General features: G+C 41.2%; 1 protein-coding gene across 2 annotated transcripts in view; it reads left to right on the top strand.

The window, feature by feature from the left end:
• RRP15 (ribosomal RNA processing 15 homolog) overlaps positions 1 to 17,627 on the top strand; it is a 46,797-nt gene that overhangs the window by 4,396 nt on the left and 24,774 nt on the right. For both annotated transcript variants that reach the window (XM_048843199.2, XM_048843198.2), the window contains exons 2-4: positions 5,327 to 5,601; positions 7,804 to 7,901; positions 8,849 to 9,050. In XM_048843199.2, coding sequence (XP_048699156.1) covers positions 5,327 to 5,601; positions 7,804 to 7,901; positions 8,849 to 9,050 — 575 coding nt within the window. The remainder of the gene's footprint in view (positions 1 to 5,326; positions 5,602 to 7,803; positions 7,902 to 8,848; positions 9,051 to 17,627) is intronic.

Below are 17,627 nucleotides of genomic sequence, written 5' to 3'. Positions count from 1 at the left end.
CATGTCCAAAAACCTGCTGGTGACTCAAGATAGCAGCGTGAAGATGTCTTGGTAGCATAAGGACAGTGCATCTTTTAGAAATTACTAAATAAGATGGGATGATGGCATAATAAGCATCTAAATGAGAGTCTTCCATTTTATCATTGCACTTACTCCAGGATCAGCACTCATGAAGTTCTTTCCTCCTTTCATGACATGGACACAGAACACTAATGGAATTTGTATTCTGTGGCTTAAATAAATATACTTCTCAGAACACAGCAGTTTTATTCGATCTAAATGCTGACTGTTCACAATAGTGTTCATATAAGCATAACAGGGCCAGATCATGATACCTTTACTTGTGTTTTATAGTACCTTGCACCGTGAGAAATTCCATTGAAGACAATGAGACTACACATGGAGTAAGGTATCCAGTGAGTGCAATGGTACTGCAGTTTGGTCTGGGTTACTGAGGGGCAGCATGGTTTTGTGCTTAAATTATGAGCCTGGGCTCAAGTCTCTTACGTTCTATTCATGGCTTCATCTTGCTTTGCCGGTGATCTTGGACAACTAACTTAACATACCCATTTGCTGGGCTTGTAAAATTCACTAACCACTTGGCCCTGTACAAATAAGAAAATACCCCTCAGAAGCGGGGTGGGCTGATTCTGATTCTGGAATGAAATAGTTCAGTTCTTCAAAGTCTTTTTTTCCCTTCCTTCAGCTAGGTATTCTGTACAGTTAACTAAACATGTGTTAAGGATTTGCTTTCATTAAAAGTGCATGTACAAAAATTCCAGTTGTAAGCTTTGTGAGCCTCGGTTCTGACTGTGTGTTCTCCCTTAGGCCTGACTCTTTTTATTGCTGTCCAAATGGAGCATTTTGAGAACCGTATAGTTGGGGACATGGTGTGGTGATGGGGATTGTAGGTTAGGGAAATGGAGGGTGAAAGATGAGATTAGAGAAGGGAGGAGGAAGGTGAAGGGAAAATGCATGCTGGGCACTGTTTTATGAATAGGCTCTTCTGTGGTTCTGCTTGCTGTAGAATCTGTCTGGAATGTGAGGAAGAAAAATTGTCGTGTTGAGGGTGGGGTGTGTCTTCGTCTGGAATACATCTGCTGGAGGTTTCATGAAGCCAGCAGTAAAATACCATTAGAGTATCTTAATATTATAGACAAAAGGTATTGCACCCAACATGAAGTAACTCTACTTTGGATCTCACTGTAGGGAATAAATCACTGGACTGGAAGCTGGTTGTTGCTTAGGAGCCAGTGATCATGTCCTGATTATATTCAATAAAGGCAAACAGAAGACCATCTTAACCAACAATAAATATATTTGCTGCTTCAAAAAGTGTAGTTTTCCAAAGCTGAGGAAATTTATGAGTGAAATTGACTGGGAGGCAAAATTTAGACAGAAAAATGTGAATGAAAATTGGGCGTTCTTTAAGAAGCATTTTTATGTATTAAGAAAGAGGACAACTTTGGCTAAAAACTCATCTTGTGAAGACTGCAGTCAGAAATAAAAAAGCAGTATATTTACAAATGGAATAAAAGGGAAAATTGATAGCAGTCAATATTAATGAGAAGTTATGAAATGAAGAAACTTGTCAGGGAAGCTAAAGACAGCAGGGGAAGATCCATGTCTGTCAGGGCTAAAGACAATAAGTTTTAAAATATACTAGGAACAAAACAAATCTTAGTAATAGTAATGGCCCATTAGTAGCTGGAGATGATAAAATTGTTAATGATGGAGAGAAGGCAGAAGTGTTCAATAAACATTTCATTTTTTTATTTAGATAGAAGCAGGATGAAATATGCATATCCTAAGGACTTTCCATTTCATTAGTAACTGCTAACCAAGGATGACGTTAAGTACAATAAACATTTTTTTTAAATCAGCAAACTTGGAGAACTTGTACCCAAGAATCCTGAAAGAGCCGGCTTGGGGAATCTCTGGCCTGTTGGCATTAATATTTCGTAAATCTTGGAATACCAGGGAAATTCCAGAAGACTGGAAGAGTGCTAATGTTATGCCTATATTCAAAAAGGGCAAGCAGGAAGACCCAGGTAATTATAGGCTAGTTAGCCTGACATCAGTCCCAGGCAAAATAATGGAAGCGCTGATATGAGAGTCAGCTGATAAGAATTATAGTATAGGAATATAACTAATGCCAGTCAACATGATTTTATGGAAAATAGATCTTGTCAAACACACCCGATTTCATTCTTTGAGGAGATGACAAGTTTGGTTGATAAAGGTAATTGTCAAATAAATTTGTTAGTATCTAAGCTGCCATAAGTACTCCTGTTCTTTTTGTGTAGATGTAATATACTCAGATTTTGTAAGGTGTTTGATTTAGTACTGCATCATATTCAAAGCAGCGAATTGGTTTCTAGTAAAAATAAAACAAGTTTATTAAACAAAAAGTCATGGGTTTAAATGATAACAAGTATAAGAAGTAAGGAGAGAAAAGATTAAAAACAAATGAAAACACACTTTTAAAACTAAAGCTTAATTTCAGCAAATAACAATCTTTGCCTAAGCAGGTGTTTCACTTATCAGTTCCCAGAGTCTTCAGCCTATTGGTTGAAGGATACAAAATTCTGTGATTTCAAGAGCTCTGGACTCTTTAGTTCCTCAAAAAATGGATGCAAAAATGGCGTTTTCTTCCTCCATAGCTTCGATCTTCCCAGAGTTCACTGACCCTGCTTCAAGAGGCACAAATGCTTCATCGGAGCGCAGTCTCCATTCCCTGCAAGATTGTTTATTAGTCATCTCTCCCTACTTGCTCTCTTGATGCCTCTGTTTACCTTGCATAAAGGTGGGGTTTTTTTTTGGTCTTTGGTCACAGCTTGCTTAATTTACATGAGACACACATTCCTTTGTCTGGAACGGGTGTGACTTAGGCACTGCTTACCAAGTACATTTTAAGAACATATTTGCAGCACATCTCTCTAAAGTCCGTTATGGGTTTTACTGTACGTACATCATGCAAGAATATTAATGATCAGTGAGTTATTGGTTTTCCAGTGATATACTGAAAAGGTGGCATGTAATAAATAACGTAACAGGGTGCCAGCTAATACTGGGGTGCTATAAAGGTCCTAGATGTTTCTAGTGGGGTTCTGAAGGGGCTAATATTAGGCTTGATGCCATTCAACAATTTCATCAATGATCTGGAAGTAAATATAAAATCACTGCTTATAAAATTTGTGGATGACACAAAGATTGGTAGATAGCGATCAGGACAGGGCAGCCATACAGAGTGATCTGGATTGCTTGTAAGCTGGGTCCATTGAAGTAATACAGCCAGTTGAGGGTCATTGATATAGCAACAGTGTTTGCAGGCCATATGTACAGAGTGAGGGACAGTATGCTATAAAGCAGTGACTGAGTAGGCGATGTAGGGGTAGTAGTGGACAAGCCACTGAACATGAGCTCCTAGTGCGATATTGTGGGGGAAGAAGGGTCAATGTGATCCTTAGGTGCGTAGATGTGAGAAGGAGTGGGGAGATTGTTTACCTCTGCATATGGCATTGGTGAGACCAGTGCTGGATAGTGTGTCCAGGTCTGGTGTCTACATTTTATAAAGGATGTTGTAAAATTGGAGAGGCTGCAGAAAAGGGCCACAAAAATGACTCTAGGGCTGGAGAAAACACCTTACAGTGAGAGACTTAAAGAGCACAGTCTGTTTAGTTTTTCAGAAGGAGTTTTGAGAAGTGTCTTAATTAGTGTGTAAGTAGGATCTGGTATTTCCCCGTGAGGGTAAAGAGTTCTTTAATCTAGCAGGGAAAGGCATAACAAGAACCAAGGACTGGCAGCTGAAGCCAGACAAATTTGAATTTTAACCTTGAGGATGATTAACTACTGGAACAAGCTACCCAGGGAAGTGGCTTATTTTCAGTAGCTTGATATCTTTTAATCAAAACTGGATGACTATCTGCAAGTTGTGCTTTAGCCAAACACAAGTTATCGGGCTCAGTACAGGGCTAAGTGGATGAAATTCAATTGCCTGTGGTATACAGGAGGTCAGACTAGATGATCTAATTGTTCCTTCTGGCCTTAAACTCTATAAATCTATGAAACAATGCCCCTGTACAATAGTGAAGTATTGTCTCAGTTGTGCAGATGGAGAACTGAGGCACAGAGAGAGACCTTTACTCTTACTAGGTAGTACCTTATTCCTCAAATAGTCCCATTAACTTTATTGAGTTACTTGTTACCCTTACTCATGTTGGGTAGCATCTGGCCCTTAGTGACTTGCCCAGGGTCACACAGAAAGTTTATGTTAGAGAGGAATTAGTTCAAGCCTTCCTGAGTGGCAGACCAGTTCATTAACCACAAGGCAGTCCTTTTTCTGAGGGTTCAAGCATGGTATGAGAATTAGAGCGCCTGAAGCAGCTGTTACCAAAGTCAGTGCAAAAAGTGAAGGGGTTGCCTAGATGTGCTGGGAAAGATCTCTCCTTGTTCCCAGGTCAGACTTCAAATCTGCTTGCAAACTGGGGAGAACTGAAACTCATTAAGGGCAACCCAAGAGGTAGCTAACAGAACTGCTGTCCCACATGTTGCCCTCCAAAGGAGGCTTCATCAGTCTGCTTTGGTGGTTGCGGGATGTATATCGGGGTGGGGGAGGGGGACTGGTGGCCCTTTCTCTCTCCCCTCTTCTCACATGCTGCTGCTGTTTGTTTTCAAAATCCAGTATTACTCTGCGCAAAAGAAAGAAGTAGGTATTACCCATATTCTCAGGGGAGATGTGAGCATCTCTTTGTGACATAGGAGCTCAATGTTCTGGGAAAGTTTGAGCATTCTGGATCCTAGAGCCACAAAACAGCCCTCCGGATACTTTCTATCTGCCTAGGAAATTGTGCTTTGAGGGTCTTTTACTTTAATGTGGCTTGTGCGCTAATCTGAATTAGCTTTGTGTATCTGTGGGTAAATGTCATGCAACCATTAGGCTAATCTGCCTGGTTCTATTTATTTAAACACTAGGTGTCAGTGTTGCGGTTTTAATATTTTACCAGAAAAGCTTTTTCTCAGAAATCTGCCGCTTTTAATCATCAAAATGTTCATTAATCCCATAATAAATTGTCACTGCTCTCTTCTCTTTCCTCCCACCCCAACTTCTTAAATCATCACTCAGAGGAGCAAATGCTTACACAATGTACTTTGTAATAAATTCATTATAGTGATGTATGCCCCACTGGACGTCGTCTTGAGGAATTAGTTGTAACAGGAAATGGTGCGTGGTCCTGAACTCTTGTAACATTTCAGCTTGAGAGGAATTCTCTTAGTGGTAGGATATTCAGAAGCAGGGATTCTGACATCTTCCCTCTTTCTTCAGGTTCTGAGCGGAGTTCAGAGCTCCCAGAAGACGACTTCTCTTCAGAGGGCGAAGCATTAGACGGTGACGATGAGGATGAGGCGATGGCCCACGGCAAAATGGATGAAAATGAAGCAGAATCCCAGGCTGGCCCAAGTGCGGGTTGGGCGGAGGCCATGGCGAAAGTGCTTAACAAAAAGATTCCCAAAAGTAAATCCACCATATTGGTTAAAAGTAAAGAGCTGGAGAAGGAAAGAGAGAAAGAAAAACAAGAGAAGCTAGAGAAAAAGAGGCAGGTGAGAAAGAGACCGTCTGTGATATCCCTGTGCAGTACTGCCACTCCAGCACTTAATGGAGGCTCCTGAGCTGGAGCACCCTGGTAGAGATGGGGAAGCTGCTGGTAGACGTCCTCCATGAGGACTCCTCATCTCAGAGCCATAACAAGGGCATATTTGCACCCAGGGTGAGCAAGCATATTTGCATCCCCTACTGTTTCTTTTTCCCCTTCATTTCTTCGCCCCATTTTTCCGCCCCTGTGGCTATGTGCCCTGGGCGGCTGCCCCCACTTACCCTGCCCTGGTTATGGCCCTGCCTCACCTTTGGGATCTGTTCACTCATTTGAACTGAAATAGCCTGAATCTGCTGATCTTCAGAGCATGCTGAAGACCTGTGTCTTTACCCACACAGGCTTTTGAGTCGCAATAAGGTCTGATGTTTGGCAATGGGAGTATTGTGTTTGGATTTTGCTCTCATTTTGGATTAAGTATGTGTTGTTGTGGGGGGGGGGGTGAAAAGCATCTACTGGTTCACTTTTCTTAAGACTATTTTTAATATGTGGTATAGGTGTGTTCTGGAGTGTTACAAACCGAAATAAATGTGAAGTTCCAATGTCTTAGTATCACAGAAGCTAGAGACAAAAAAGTTGCCTTGGGCTAAATTCTGCTGTGACTTATGCCACCATTTGACTTCTGTGTGTAAATCAGAGTGGAGCTTGATTACCTGGTCTAGTGGATCACGCTGCCAGTTCAGTTTCTTTCCCAATGAGTATTTTTTCTCATGTTCTGTCTATGGTTGTTTTAAGCATCCCAGGTTGTATGCAGTTTTGAAATTGTTAGGTGACTAAAACAAAATTGTGTAGCTGATTAAGTAGGTTAGCTGCTTTTCCTATGAAGAATTGTGATTAAAAATAGAAAATTGATTTACCTTGCTATTAAAAGTACAGAATAGAAACACTTAAAACAGTATTGTTAGGCCAAGGCATTTAAATGGGATGACCCAGTCAGTGGTTTGGTTAGCTGGGACATACCGTGGTGGTTACAGCCCACCTTTTAAATGCAAAGCATTGCAGTAAGCAATCTAATCAGTTACTGTTCACGCTGAATACCTCGTGTTATCCAATAAATATGTGGGGTACTGCAAATTAGTGGTGGTCTGTGAGGCTGTAAACTGATTTGTTCACCCCTGGATAAACTTGAAAACAGTCTGCCTTTTATTAATTCCATGCTGATGGAAGCTAGAATAGGGTAATTCTTTTGATCAAAGGCCAGAGCATGGTCATAAACTCATGAATTCATAGTAGTCTGCCTGGAATGATAAAGATAAGGACTCTAATTTCATGAACGAGTTTTTGTATGATGCAGACTTAATGTAAGATCCCTATGACTAGAACACTGTTAAATTGCTTTTAAAAAAATGATGCAAACTTGTTCCTGAAACAGGGGTGGGGAATACAACTTTCCACTATCATAGTGGAAATAAAAACACTATTTACCGCGGCTGATGATGATGGCAGAAAATATGGTTAGGCTGGATTTTAAAACAGCGAGCTTCAAAAGAAAACTGAAATGTTTTATATCTCAGCTCTTTTTCCAGTGGACACAGTGTTCTCCCTCTTTGGTCCAAATTCTTTCCTTTATAGCTTTCTTCTTGCTATGTCGTTGCCCATCACAAAATACAGTGCATTGTATGATAGTCTGTTCGATGGAGAACATCAAGTAGTGTAGGCCCAAAATGTGACACACCTTTATTGGCTGAATATTTAACTTAAACTTTTTGTCTACTATGCTGTTCCTACACTGTGTGATGAAGAATATGATTTTTGGGGTAGGGGTGGGGAAGGATTCCTTTTTGAATAATTTTCTCCTGGTTCGCCACTCTCTTGCTGAAAAGGGATGAGCTGAGTTTCCTCCCAGACTCCATTAATCCTTCTAGGTCACCCAGAAGATTTTCTGCAGGGGGACTCTCAAGGGCTTTTTATCTCCTTGTGGGGACAAGAGGCTGTTTGAGAATCTGATTGGCATCCTTGTGTGAGTGTGGCAAACTTATCGCAGGACCTGTTGTCCAGCCCCATAAAAGTACTATTTAGAAGTTTCCCTAACCCTCATCCAAACTGAGTCCAAATGATTTATCATCTTTGTCGTCTTACAGAATATCCTATCAAAGTATGTTACATTTTAAAATGCCTAATGTTTTTTCACATAACAATATTTATAACCTAGCTTGATAAAAAGCGGGAGTGGGAAATGATGTGCAGAGTGAAGCCAGATGTTGCCAAAGACAGAGAAAGGGAGAGAAATTTTCAGAGAATTGCCACACGGTAAGAAAGTGTTTTGTCCTTCTTCTTCTTCTTCTTTTTTTTTAAAGCAGATATAAAAGCATGTGTGGGTAATCTGTTTCCAATCAGATAGAACTCTTAAGAAGTGACTCGTGGGAGCCAAGTGATTTATACCCAGGTTTGCCTTGTACAGTATTGAGTTCAACAAACTAGTTCAGAAGTCTTATAAGAACATAAGAATTTAGGCAAGAATTTAATGTGTTAAGTGTTTGCCCAGCATGAATGTGGTGCCTGAGCTCGTTGTTTTGTTAATTCTGTACTTAAAAATATGTAGATCAATCACATCTACCACGTTCTTTTTTTTTTCCTCTACAGAGAGTTCACCAAATTCATTTTTCTCGTGGTCAGATTACTGTCTCACATTACCCCAGTGCGGTATCACGTGTCTTTGGCAGAACACATTGCTGGTGTTCGCTCTATATTTACTTTTATTTTGCTGAGGTCACTCTGATACTCCTTCCCCTTTCTGTCTTGATAGGTGGGAGTGGCAGGTGATAGATTTGGGGGGCGGGGTAGAGCATTGTCCTGTGGTTGACTCCAGCACTTTGTACCATCCTTCAGCAACTTGATGTGACTGCTCAATAACCTGTTAAGAACTCTGGCTCTAGTTCAGTTATGCATGTGAGTAGCCCCAATGACTTCATTGGGACTATCCATGTGCTTAAGTACCTTGCTGAATTGGGTCCTATAGCAGTAGATGTCTGTCTGGTTCATAGCAGCAGGTGTGAAGAATGAGGTGCATTATGATTACTTGCTCTTTAGCTGTGTGAGAGCCTTAAGTCACTGTTTTTGAGAACAGTAGTTGATGGTCTTTTTAGCATTTGCACCAGCACAACGTTGTTGTTGTGGTGTGTGTGTGTGTGTGTATCTGTGTATCTATAATGACAACCTGATGCAAAATGCAATATCATCTTTCTTTTCAACCCTAGGGGTGTTGTGCAGTTATTTAATGCTGTCCGGAAACACCAAAAGAATGTTGATGAGAAAGTGAAAGAAGCAGGGAATTCCAATAGGAAACGTGCTAAACTGATGTCATCTGTTTCAAAGAAAGACTTCATCAATATGCTCAGAGGGAATGAAGATGCTAAAAGAGAACAAAGTATTTCTGGGAAGACCCTGAAAAGCAAACAGGTAGGCATGGTCTTGCTGAATTGACACGAGGGGTTCTCTTACTGTAGTTGTTTATCCTGGTTTTATTTGATGGTGCATAAATACTTCTGCCCTTTAGCACAGTGGTTCTCCAAGTATGATTTTTGTGTGTGGGCTGCTTAGACAGAGAGTGAGCGTCTCTAGACCCATCTCCCCTCACATCGTAATCTTTAGTCAATTCTGTGAAGCTCAAGGTAGACTTTGATGATCCATTGATCACAGTGAGTACATTTTGCTTTAGTGATACGTAAAAGTTGGACTCATGCTTGGTACATAATCAGAGACAGTAATAGAAACTATTGGATTTTAATGGCTTGTGACTTGATTTGAAGTCTCATACAGTAGTAAATGGCTGGGACTTTCCTGTGGTAACATGTGGCACAGTGATCTGTTCAACTTACGCATTCACGCAGGTAGTCTCTTTGTACTCTCTTGCTCTGAAATGATTATCAAACTTGAAAATGAAGGGCTTTGCACAGGTGTGAGGGTGATTATTGTTATGGAAAGATATACTATATTGGCAGGGAATAATAAGGGTATTTAGAGACTTTTTTAAAGATCAGATGTGGGGGTTTTGTTCACTTAATTGTATGCACGTTAGCCAGGTTTCAGAGTTGGTTAGGACATTATGCATTTTTCTTTCCTAGAGTTATCAAACAAAATCACATGGTCATTACAAACAGATACTGGAGTGACACAGATTTTTTTGGATTTGCCAACCCTTGGACCAATCCTGTGAACCCCTCAAGTATCTAGGGTTTAATAACAAGTTGCTCAGACTTTTCTCTTGCTTTCTGAACTTTCAGAAGCTGCCCCATTTTTAAGCATATTTGTGCTTGTGTTTGAACTTTATGCTTGGTAGCGGGTGGAATACTTCTCTTGGCCCAGATCCACACAAGCTAACTAAGTGCTTTTGTGTGCCAGGAAGAAATACTTTAATCGGTTGGGAGACAACAGTTTGTCATATGTTTTTTGTTTATGTGCATTTAGGGAGCGTGTTGAAACACTCCATGGCATGAAGAGCACTTAGAAATTTCACTCAAGTGTGGTATTAAAGTATTTTTAAAACTCTTTGGGTAATTAGAGCAAGTTAGCTTGGTGCTGACGCTTTATTTTTCTTAAAATCTCTGTAGCTTGCGTGATTTCAAATAGCAAAAAAAATATAGCTGGTATAACAGCAATGCCCATTAGTGCTGCTGTGGTTAAGAGTCTGACAGTATTATAACTCCATGGGCAGGGGAGATTGTACATCACCCTGCAAAAATATGGCAGGCTGAGATTGGGCCAATAGTTAAGGAATTATTGAGGGTTTTTTTATTCCTATCCAATTGTCGAGTGGCAATTGTCCAATTTCTTCTAGTGACAAGGTCACAAAATGTAGGTTTCAAGTGCCTCTTTGTGACCTTATATACACTAGAATGACTGACTTTGAAGAAGTCAGCATGGGCATGTTCCTTTTCTGATGCTTTGGAAAATCAAATACAACTCTCTGGATGCTGAATGGTGGTTTGTCTTTTTTCTAGCTTTATAGCTGATGTCATCTTTTCCCCCATCTGAACAAATTTACAAAGTCCAGGACTTCCTGAGTTGGGGCATGAAATTTGGGGGTTTTGCAGCTTGGATTTGGGGCCAAATTTGCACTTTTATAACAGCCATATCTTCTCTGTAGATACCCCAGCTCTTCTCCTCCTGTCATTTCCTTTTGTCACCATGGTCCTCCAGCTAGGACTGAACCAAGTAAGAAACTTTGTTCAAGCTGCTCTTAATCAAGTCTTGTTTTCTCTTGGTAACGTAGCTCACCAGTTATGGAAACGCCTAGCTCGTACCTTGATGAGAGAGACTGAGGCAGGTATCTAAACCTAGGTTTTCTCATTATTAGAATACAAATGTTCTGCCACTGAACAGGACTTGTATCTTTTCTCACATCATACCTTGCTGTTTGGAGTTTGTGGATCTTTTGGGGGATTTTGAGTTGTATATTGGAAAGAGCAGGAGATTTTTAGCTTGTGTGTAAGATCTGAAGGCAGGTTTTGGTAGCAAGTTGCTGTGCATTTCAGCGTTGGAGTGTATGGTCTTTACTGTTCAAAAAACGTGAATATGTTTATTTCAACATAAAGAAAAGGAGTACTTGTGGCACCTTAGAGACTAACCAATTTATTTGAGCGTGAGCTTTCGTGAGCTATAGCTCACTTCATCGGATGCATACTGTGGAAACTGCAGAAGACATTATATACACACAGAGACCATGAAACAATACCTCCTCCCGCCCCACTGTCCTGCTGGTAATAGCTTATCTAAAGTGATCATCAAGTTGGGCCATTTCCAGCACAAATCCAGGTTTTCTCACCCTCCGCTTCCCCCCCCCCCCCAAACTCACTCTCCTGCTGGTAATAGCCCATCCAAAGTGACCACTCTCTTCACAATGTGTATGATAATCAAGGTGGGCCATTTCCTGCACAAATCCAGGTTCTCTCACTCCCTCACCCCCCTCCACAAACCACACACACAAACTCACTCTCCTGCTGGTAATAGCTTATCCAAAGTGACCATTCTCCCTACAATGTGCATGATAATCAAGGTGGGCCATTTCCAGCACAAATCCAGGTTTTCTCACCCCACTCCCCACCCCCATACACACACAAACTCACTCTCCTGCTGCAGGAGAGTGAGTTTGTGTGTGTGTGTGTGTGTGTGTGTGTTGGATTTGTGCTGGAAATGGCCCACCTTGATTACCATGCACATTGTAGGGAGAGTGGTCACTTTGGATGAGCTATTACCAGCAGGAGAGTGAGTTTGTGTGTGTATGGGGGTGGGGGGGTGAGAGAACCTGGATTTGTGCAGGAAATGGTCCACCTTGATTATCATACACATTGTGAAGAGAGTGGTCACTTTGGATGGGCTATTACCAGCAGGAGAGTGAGTTTGTGGGGGGGGGGGGGGGGGCGGAGAGTGAGAAAACCTGGATTTGTGCTGGAAATGGCCCAACTTGCTGATCACTTTAGATAAGCTATTACCAGCAGGACAGTGGGGCGGGAGGAGGTATTGTTTCATGGTCTCTGTGTGTATATAATGTCTTCTGTAGTTTCCGCGGTATGCATCCGATGAAGTGAGCTGTAGCTCACGAAAGCTCATGCTCAAATAAATTGGTTAGTCTCTAAGGTGCCACAAGTACTCCTTTTCTTTTTGCGAATACAGACTAACACGGCTGTTACTCTGAAATATTTCAACATAAACAATCTAAAAGATGCCAATCCCACACTGTGGGCACCCTGCCATCAAGTAGAATACAGTTCATAACAATTAACCACCACTACCACCCCACCCACATAAGCAAGAAGTCAGCAAGAAGAACATAGCAGAACAAACTCTCCCCGTGAAAGCCAACCTTTCTTAAACCAATCCTTTTGGTATGCAGATAGTTAGGCTACACTCAGGAGTGTATCTGCTGTAAGTTGCAAATGCAGCGAACTGTGCACTCACGAACTGCCATGCCCTGAGGGAATGCTAATTTTTCTCCTCCCCTCCAATATCCTGGTAGCTGATCTTTGGAGAGGCACTGATGGGAACTTTCAGGGATCATTAGTATCTACTTTTTGCTGTGATTTGCTTATTAAGCATCTGTGTACAGATCTGTGCGTGTGAACATTTTGGAGACATAGAAGTCCACCTGTGGAATTGGGATTTATTTCAGTAGCATAACCACCCTTCTAATAGGGTTTGCGGTGTTCCTTCTTTACCCTTACAGCTTGTTATCTTAGTTAGATGAGGGATTACTTGTACCTTTCCTAGAACTTTATTTGTTGTATATGGTCTTGTATACTTGCTTTATATCCATGAGCCTAAAATCTTTTCAGTGTTTCCTTTTTTTCCCTAATACAGCTACAAAAGGAGGATCCATGGGCTTCTGTTAAATATTTGCTCATACAATTTAAAACTGTAGCCCTTTTGCAGGTTGTGTGTGCCCAGATGGGAGTAATTACTTTTCTGACTTGAAGCCAAGGGGTTTTGCCTTTCATATCATTAACTGTTTATCAAGATATTTCTTAATCCTGGCTGAGCCAGCTAGCTTGTGGAATATTTTTTTTTTTTTTTTCCCCAAGGTACTGTGCACAATACTTGTTTCTGGTCAAGATCCCCCACCTTATCAGAAAGCCTTTCTACGTGGGACAAGAATGTAGTCGTTGAAAAGTACTCCAGTTTTTTGAGCATTTCTTTTACAGTGAGATGTGTTTTGTTTTGAAGTCCTTCTAGAACAGCCTTTCAGTACAGTGCATTGTTTGTCTTTCTCTTCCGCCCCCCCTTCCTTCCCTCCTGACCCCACTAAAACAATAATATAATCTGCAGTATCTACAATCTTTTTTAAAAAAAAAAGGAAAAAAGTGCCTGTGAAAGGTGCTATATTGCCAGCTCTGGGGACAGAAATCCTCTGTGAATCCACAGAACAGGTACAACATGGATAGTGGCAGTGCTGGGAAGTGTGCCCTGCTCTCCAGATAAGCCTCAACCGTAAATTGGAAGGACAGCCTCTAGGGTGGGAAAAGTAACTTGTCTTTCATGCCCATTCAGTCCTTGACCTCTGAGATAGACCTCAAGGGAGTCGATTTAGGTAATGAACAAGTGTCTGTTGTAAAATTACCCACAGGTGCTCTGAGGCTACAGATGCATTTCCCAGAGGCCCCCAGACCACAAATGTGATAACTTTGATTAGTAGGAGCCTGGCCCGGATTAGAAGTGATGATCTGGAGGTGAATGGTAATGGGGTACAGAATCCGCATAGTTCTCTCTTAGGAAACTTTGTCTTGCTTTCCAAGGCCCTTTAGGTAAAATGTAAGAAACCTGTTTTGTCTACCAAAGACTTCTTGGTGCTTACTTCTTAAGGATACATTTCAGAATGTGGTTACTGAGACACTAACACAGACCATCGTGCCTAATTTGATGCAGGTTGAATTAAAAGAGAGTCCAATCCATCTTTTGTGAAAGTTCAGTGCAAAAACTTCAATGAGATTTAGATCAGATTCTTGCTAAGTAAGCTACATGCCAGGTGTTCTTAACACATTGTTATGAACTGCTGATATAAGGGACTTAGGTTTATTTCTGTTTCCAGGACTAGTTGAGGGTTCCAGTACTATTTTAGACTGGCAGAGACGTGTAGTCAGTAAGGTACATTAGTCAACCTTAAGGCACGAAAGCAAGGAAATTCAGAGTTAATATTCCCAGGACAATCCCAACTCTGTCCCTTTACCAGTTACAAAAGAGTCTTTCATTATATGATTGCAGCAGAAGCATTGGGGTCTCTGGAACAAATGATTAAACAATCAGTTTGTAAGCATCTAGAAGATAATATGGTTCTAAGGAATAGCCAGCACGGATTTGTCAAGAACAAATCATGCCAAACTAACCTAATTTCATTCTTTGACAGGGTTACTGTCCTAGTGGATATGGAGGAAGCAGTAGATGTGATATATCTTGATTTTAGTAAGGCTTTTGACAGTCCCACATGATATTCTCATAAGCAAATTAGAGAAATGAAATTATGGTAAGGTGAGTGCACAACTGCTTTAAACACTGTACTCAGACTTGTTATTGACGGGCTCGCTGTTGTGCCCTCCCAGTTTATCTGGTGGGACTTTGCAGGGGTCAGTCCTGGGTCCAGTGCTATTCAATATTTTCATTAGTCACTTGGATAATGAAGTGGAGAGTATGCTTATAAAATTTTCAGATGACACCAGGCTGGGAGGAGTTGCAAGCACTTTGGAGGACAATATTAGAATTCAAAATGACCTTGACAAATTAGAGAATTGGTCTGAAATCAAGAGGGGAATTCAGTAAAGATAAGTGCAAAGTACTGCACTTAGGAAGGAAAAATCAAATGCACAACTGCAAAATGGGGAATAATTGGCCAGGTGATAGTACTGCTGAAAAGGGTCTGGGAATTATAGTGGATCACAAATTGAATGAGTCAGTGGTGTGGTGCAGTTGCAAAAAGGTTAATGTTCTCGGGTCTGTTAACAGGAGTGTTATATGTAAGACAAAGGAGATAAATGTCCAGCTCTACTCTGCACTGGTGAGGCCTCATCTGGAATACTACGTCCAGTTCTGGGCACCACACTTCAGGAAAGATATGCACAAATTAGAGAGAGTCCAGAGGAGAGCAACAAAAATGACAAAGGTTTAGGGCTTGTCTACCCTGGCAAGTTTCTGCACAGTAAAGCAGCTTTTTGCGCTCAAACTGCAGATTTGTACACACTGCCAAGCCACTTTGTGCGCAGAAACTCCTCAGTTGCAGCGCTGCAAAAAAACCACCTCGACGAGAGTCCTAAGGCTATTTGCACAGAGCCTCCAGCACTCTATTGCCAGTGTAGACACTTGATTGCTCTCTCCGCTGTAATTGACCTCTGGAGCATTCCCATAATACCTCAAGTGACCACTCTGCTTGTTGTTTTGAACTTGGCTGCCCTGGAGACATATGGCCCTCCCCTTTCAAAGCACCATTTCTGACAGCCTTTATGTGCTGTGCTGAGCTGATCTGCTCTGGGACACAAAACAAACCATTAATGCGGAATGCTCATGTTGTTGAACACAGAGAGGGGTGTGTGTGTGATTGATTGCTGTGCAGAGACCCCAGGGAAGGAGGCAGGGGGCTGATGTTGGGATTTTCCCCTCCCCTTGCCTCAGGACTGGTTGCTTCCTGCTACTGTCTGAACTTACAAGACAGCATGCTGACACTCTCTCTGTCCCCCAAAACACACGGTCTTAAAATATGATTGGGGTGTTCTGAAGAGAATGGCGATCAATTGTTCTCTGTGTCAACTGAAGATAGGACAAGAAGTAATGGGCTCAATCTGCAGCAAGGGAGATTTAGTTTAGATTTAGGTTAGTTAAAACGTAAATGTTAACAAGTAAACATTGTATAAGTACATTAAAAGCAAGAGGAAGATCAAGGACCGGGTAGGCCTGTTACTCAATGAGGGCGGAAAACAATAACAGAAAATGTGTAAGTGGCAGAAGTGCTAAATAACTTTTTTGTTCCTGTTTTCACTAAAACAGGTTTAATAGCAATTGGACATATAACTTAATGAATGTTGGTGAAAATGAGGCTAAAATAGGGAAAGAACAAGTTAAAAATTACTTATACAAGTTAGATGTCTTCAGGTTACTAGGACCTGATCCTAGAATACTCAAGGAGCTGATTGGGGAAGTATCTGAGCCATTCGTGATTACTTTCGAAAAGTCATGGAAAACTGGAGAGATTCCAGAGGACTGGAAAAGGGCAAATATAGCACCAATCTGTAAAAAGGGTAATAAGGACAACCTGGGGAATTACAGACCAGTCAGTTTAACTTCAGTACCTAGAAAATAAAGGAGCAAATAATTTAATCAATTTGCAAACCCCTACAAGATAATAAAGTGATAAGTAACAGTCGGAATGGATTTGTCATCAATCATGTCAAACCAACCTAATAGCTTTCTTTGACAGGATAGCCTTGTGGATGGGGGGAAGTGGTAGATGTGGTGCATCTTGACGTTAGTAAGGCTTTTGATACATCTCACATGACCTTATATACAAACTAGGGAAATACAGCCTGGCTAGAACTACAATATGGTGGGTGAGTAACTGGTTGGAAAAGCATTCCCAGGGGGTAGTTATCTGTGGTTCACAGTCAAGCTGGAAGGGCATAACGAGTGAGGTCCTGCAGGGATCAGTCCTGGGGCCAGTTCTGTTCAATATTTTCATCAATTATTTAGATAGTGGCATAGAGAGTACTCTTACAAAATTTGCGGATGATGCCAAGCCCTGAGGGGTTGCAAGTCCTTTGGAGGACAAACTGGAGAAATGGTCTAAAGTAAATAGGATGAAATTCAATAAGGACACAAATGCAAAGTAGTCCACTTAGGAAGGAACAATCAGTTGCGCGCACACACACACACACACACACACATACACACACAATGAGAAGTGACTGTCTAGGAAGGAGTACTGTGGAAAGGAATAAGGGGGTCATAGTGGACCACAAGCTAAATATGAGTCAATAGTGTAACACTGCAAAAAAGCAAATGTCATTCTGGGATGTAGTATTGTAAGCAAGACACACGAAGTAATTCTTCTGCTCTACTACGCACTGATTAGGCCTCAGTTGGTGTATTGTGTCCAGTTCTGGGCACCACATTTCAGGAAAGATTTGAATAGAAGTCCAGAGAAGAGCAACAAAAATGATTAAAGGTCTAGGAAACATGACCTACGGGGAAAGATTGAAAAAAAAAAAAAAAAAAAAGGATTTGTTCTCTCTGGAGAAGAGAAGGTTGGGAGGGGGGACATAATAATTTTCAAGTACATAAAAGGTTGTTTCAAGGAGGAGGGTGAAAAATTGTTGTCCTTAACCTCTGAGGATAGGACAAGAAGCAATGGGCTTAAATTGTAGTAAGGCGGTTTAGGCTGGACATTAGGAAAGAAATTCTAAATGTCTGGGTAGTTAAGCTCTGGAATAGGCTTCCAAGGGATGTTGTTGTAGAATCCCCATCATTGGAGACTTTAATAAAAGGTTGGACAAACCTTTGGTT

The sequence above is a fragment of the Caretta caretta genome, chromosome 3 (genome assembly GCF_965140235.1).
Source record: "Caretta caretta isolate rCarCar2 chromosome 3, rCarCar1.hap1, whole genome shotgun sequence".
Classification (NCBI taxonomy): Eukaryota; Metazoa; Chordata; order Testudines; family Cheloniidae; genus Caretta; species Caretta caretta.
Note: the sequence above shows the minus strand (reverse complement) of the source record. Positions and strands in the feature narration are given on the sequence as shown.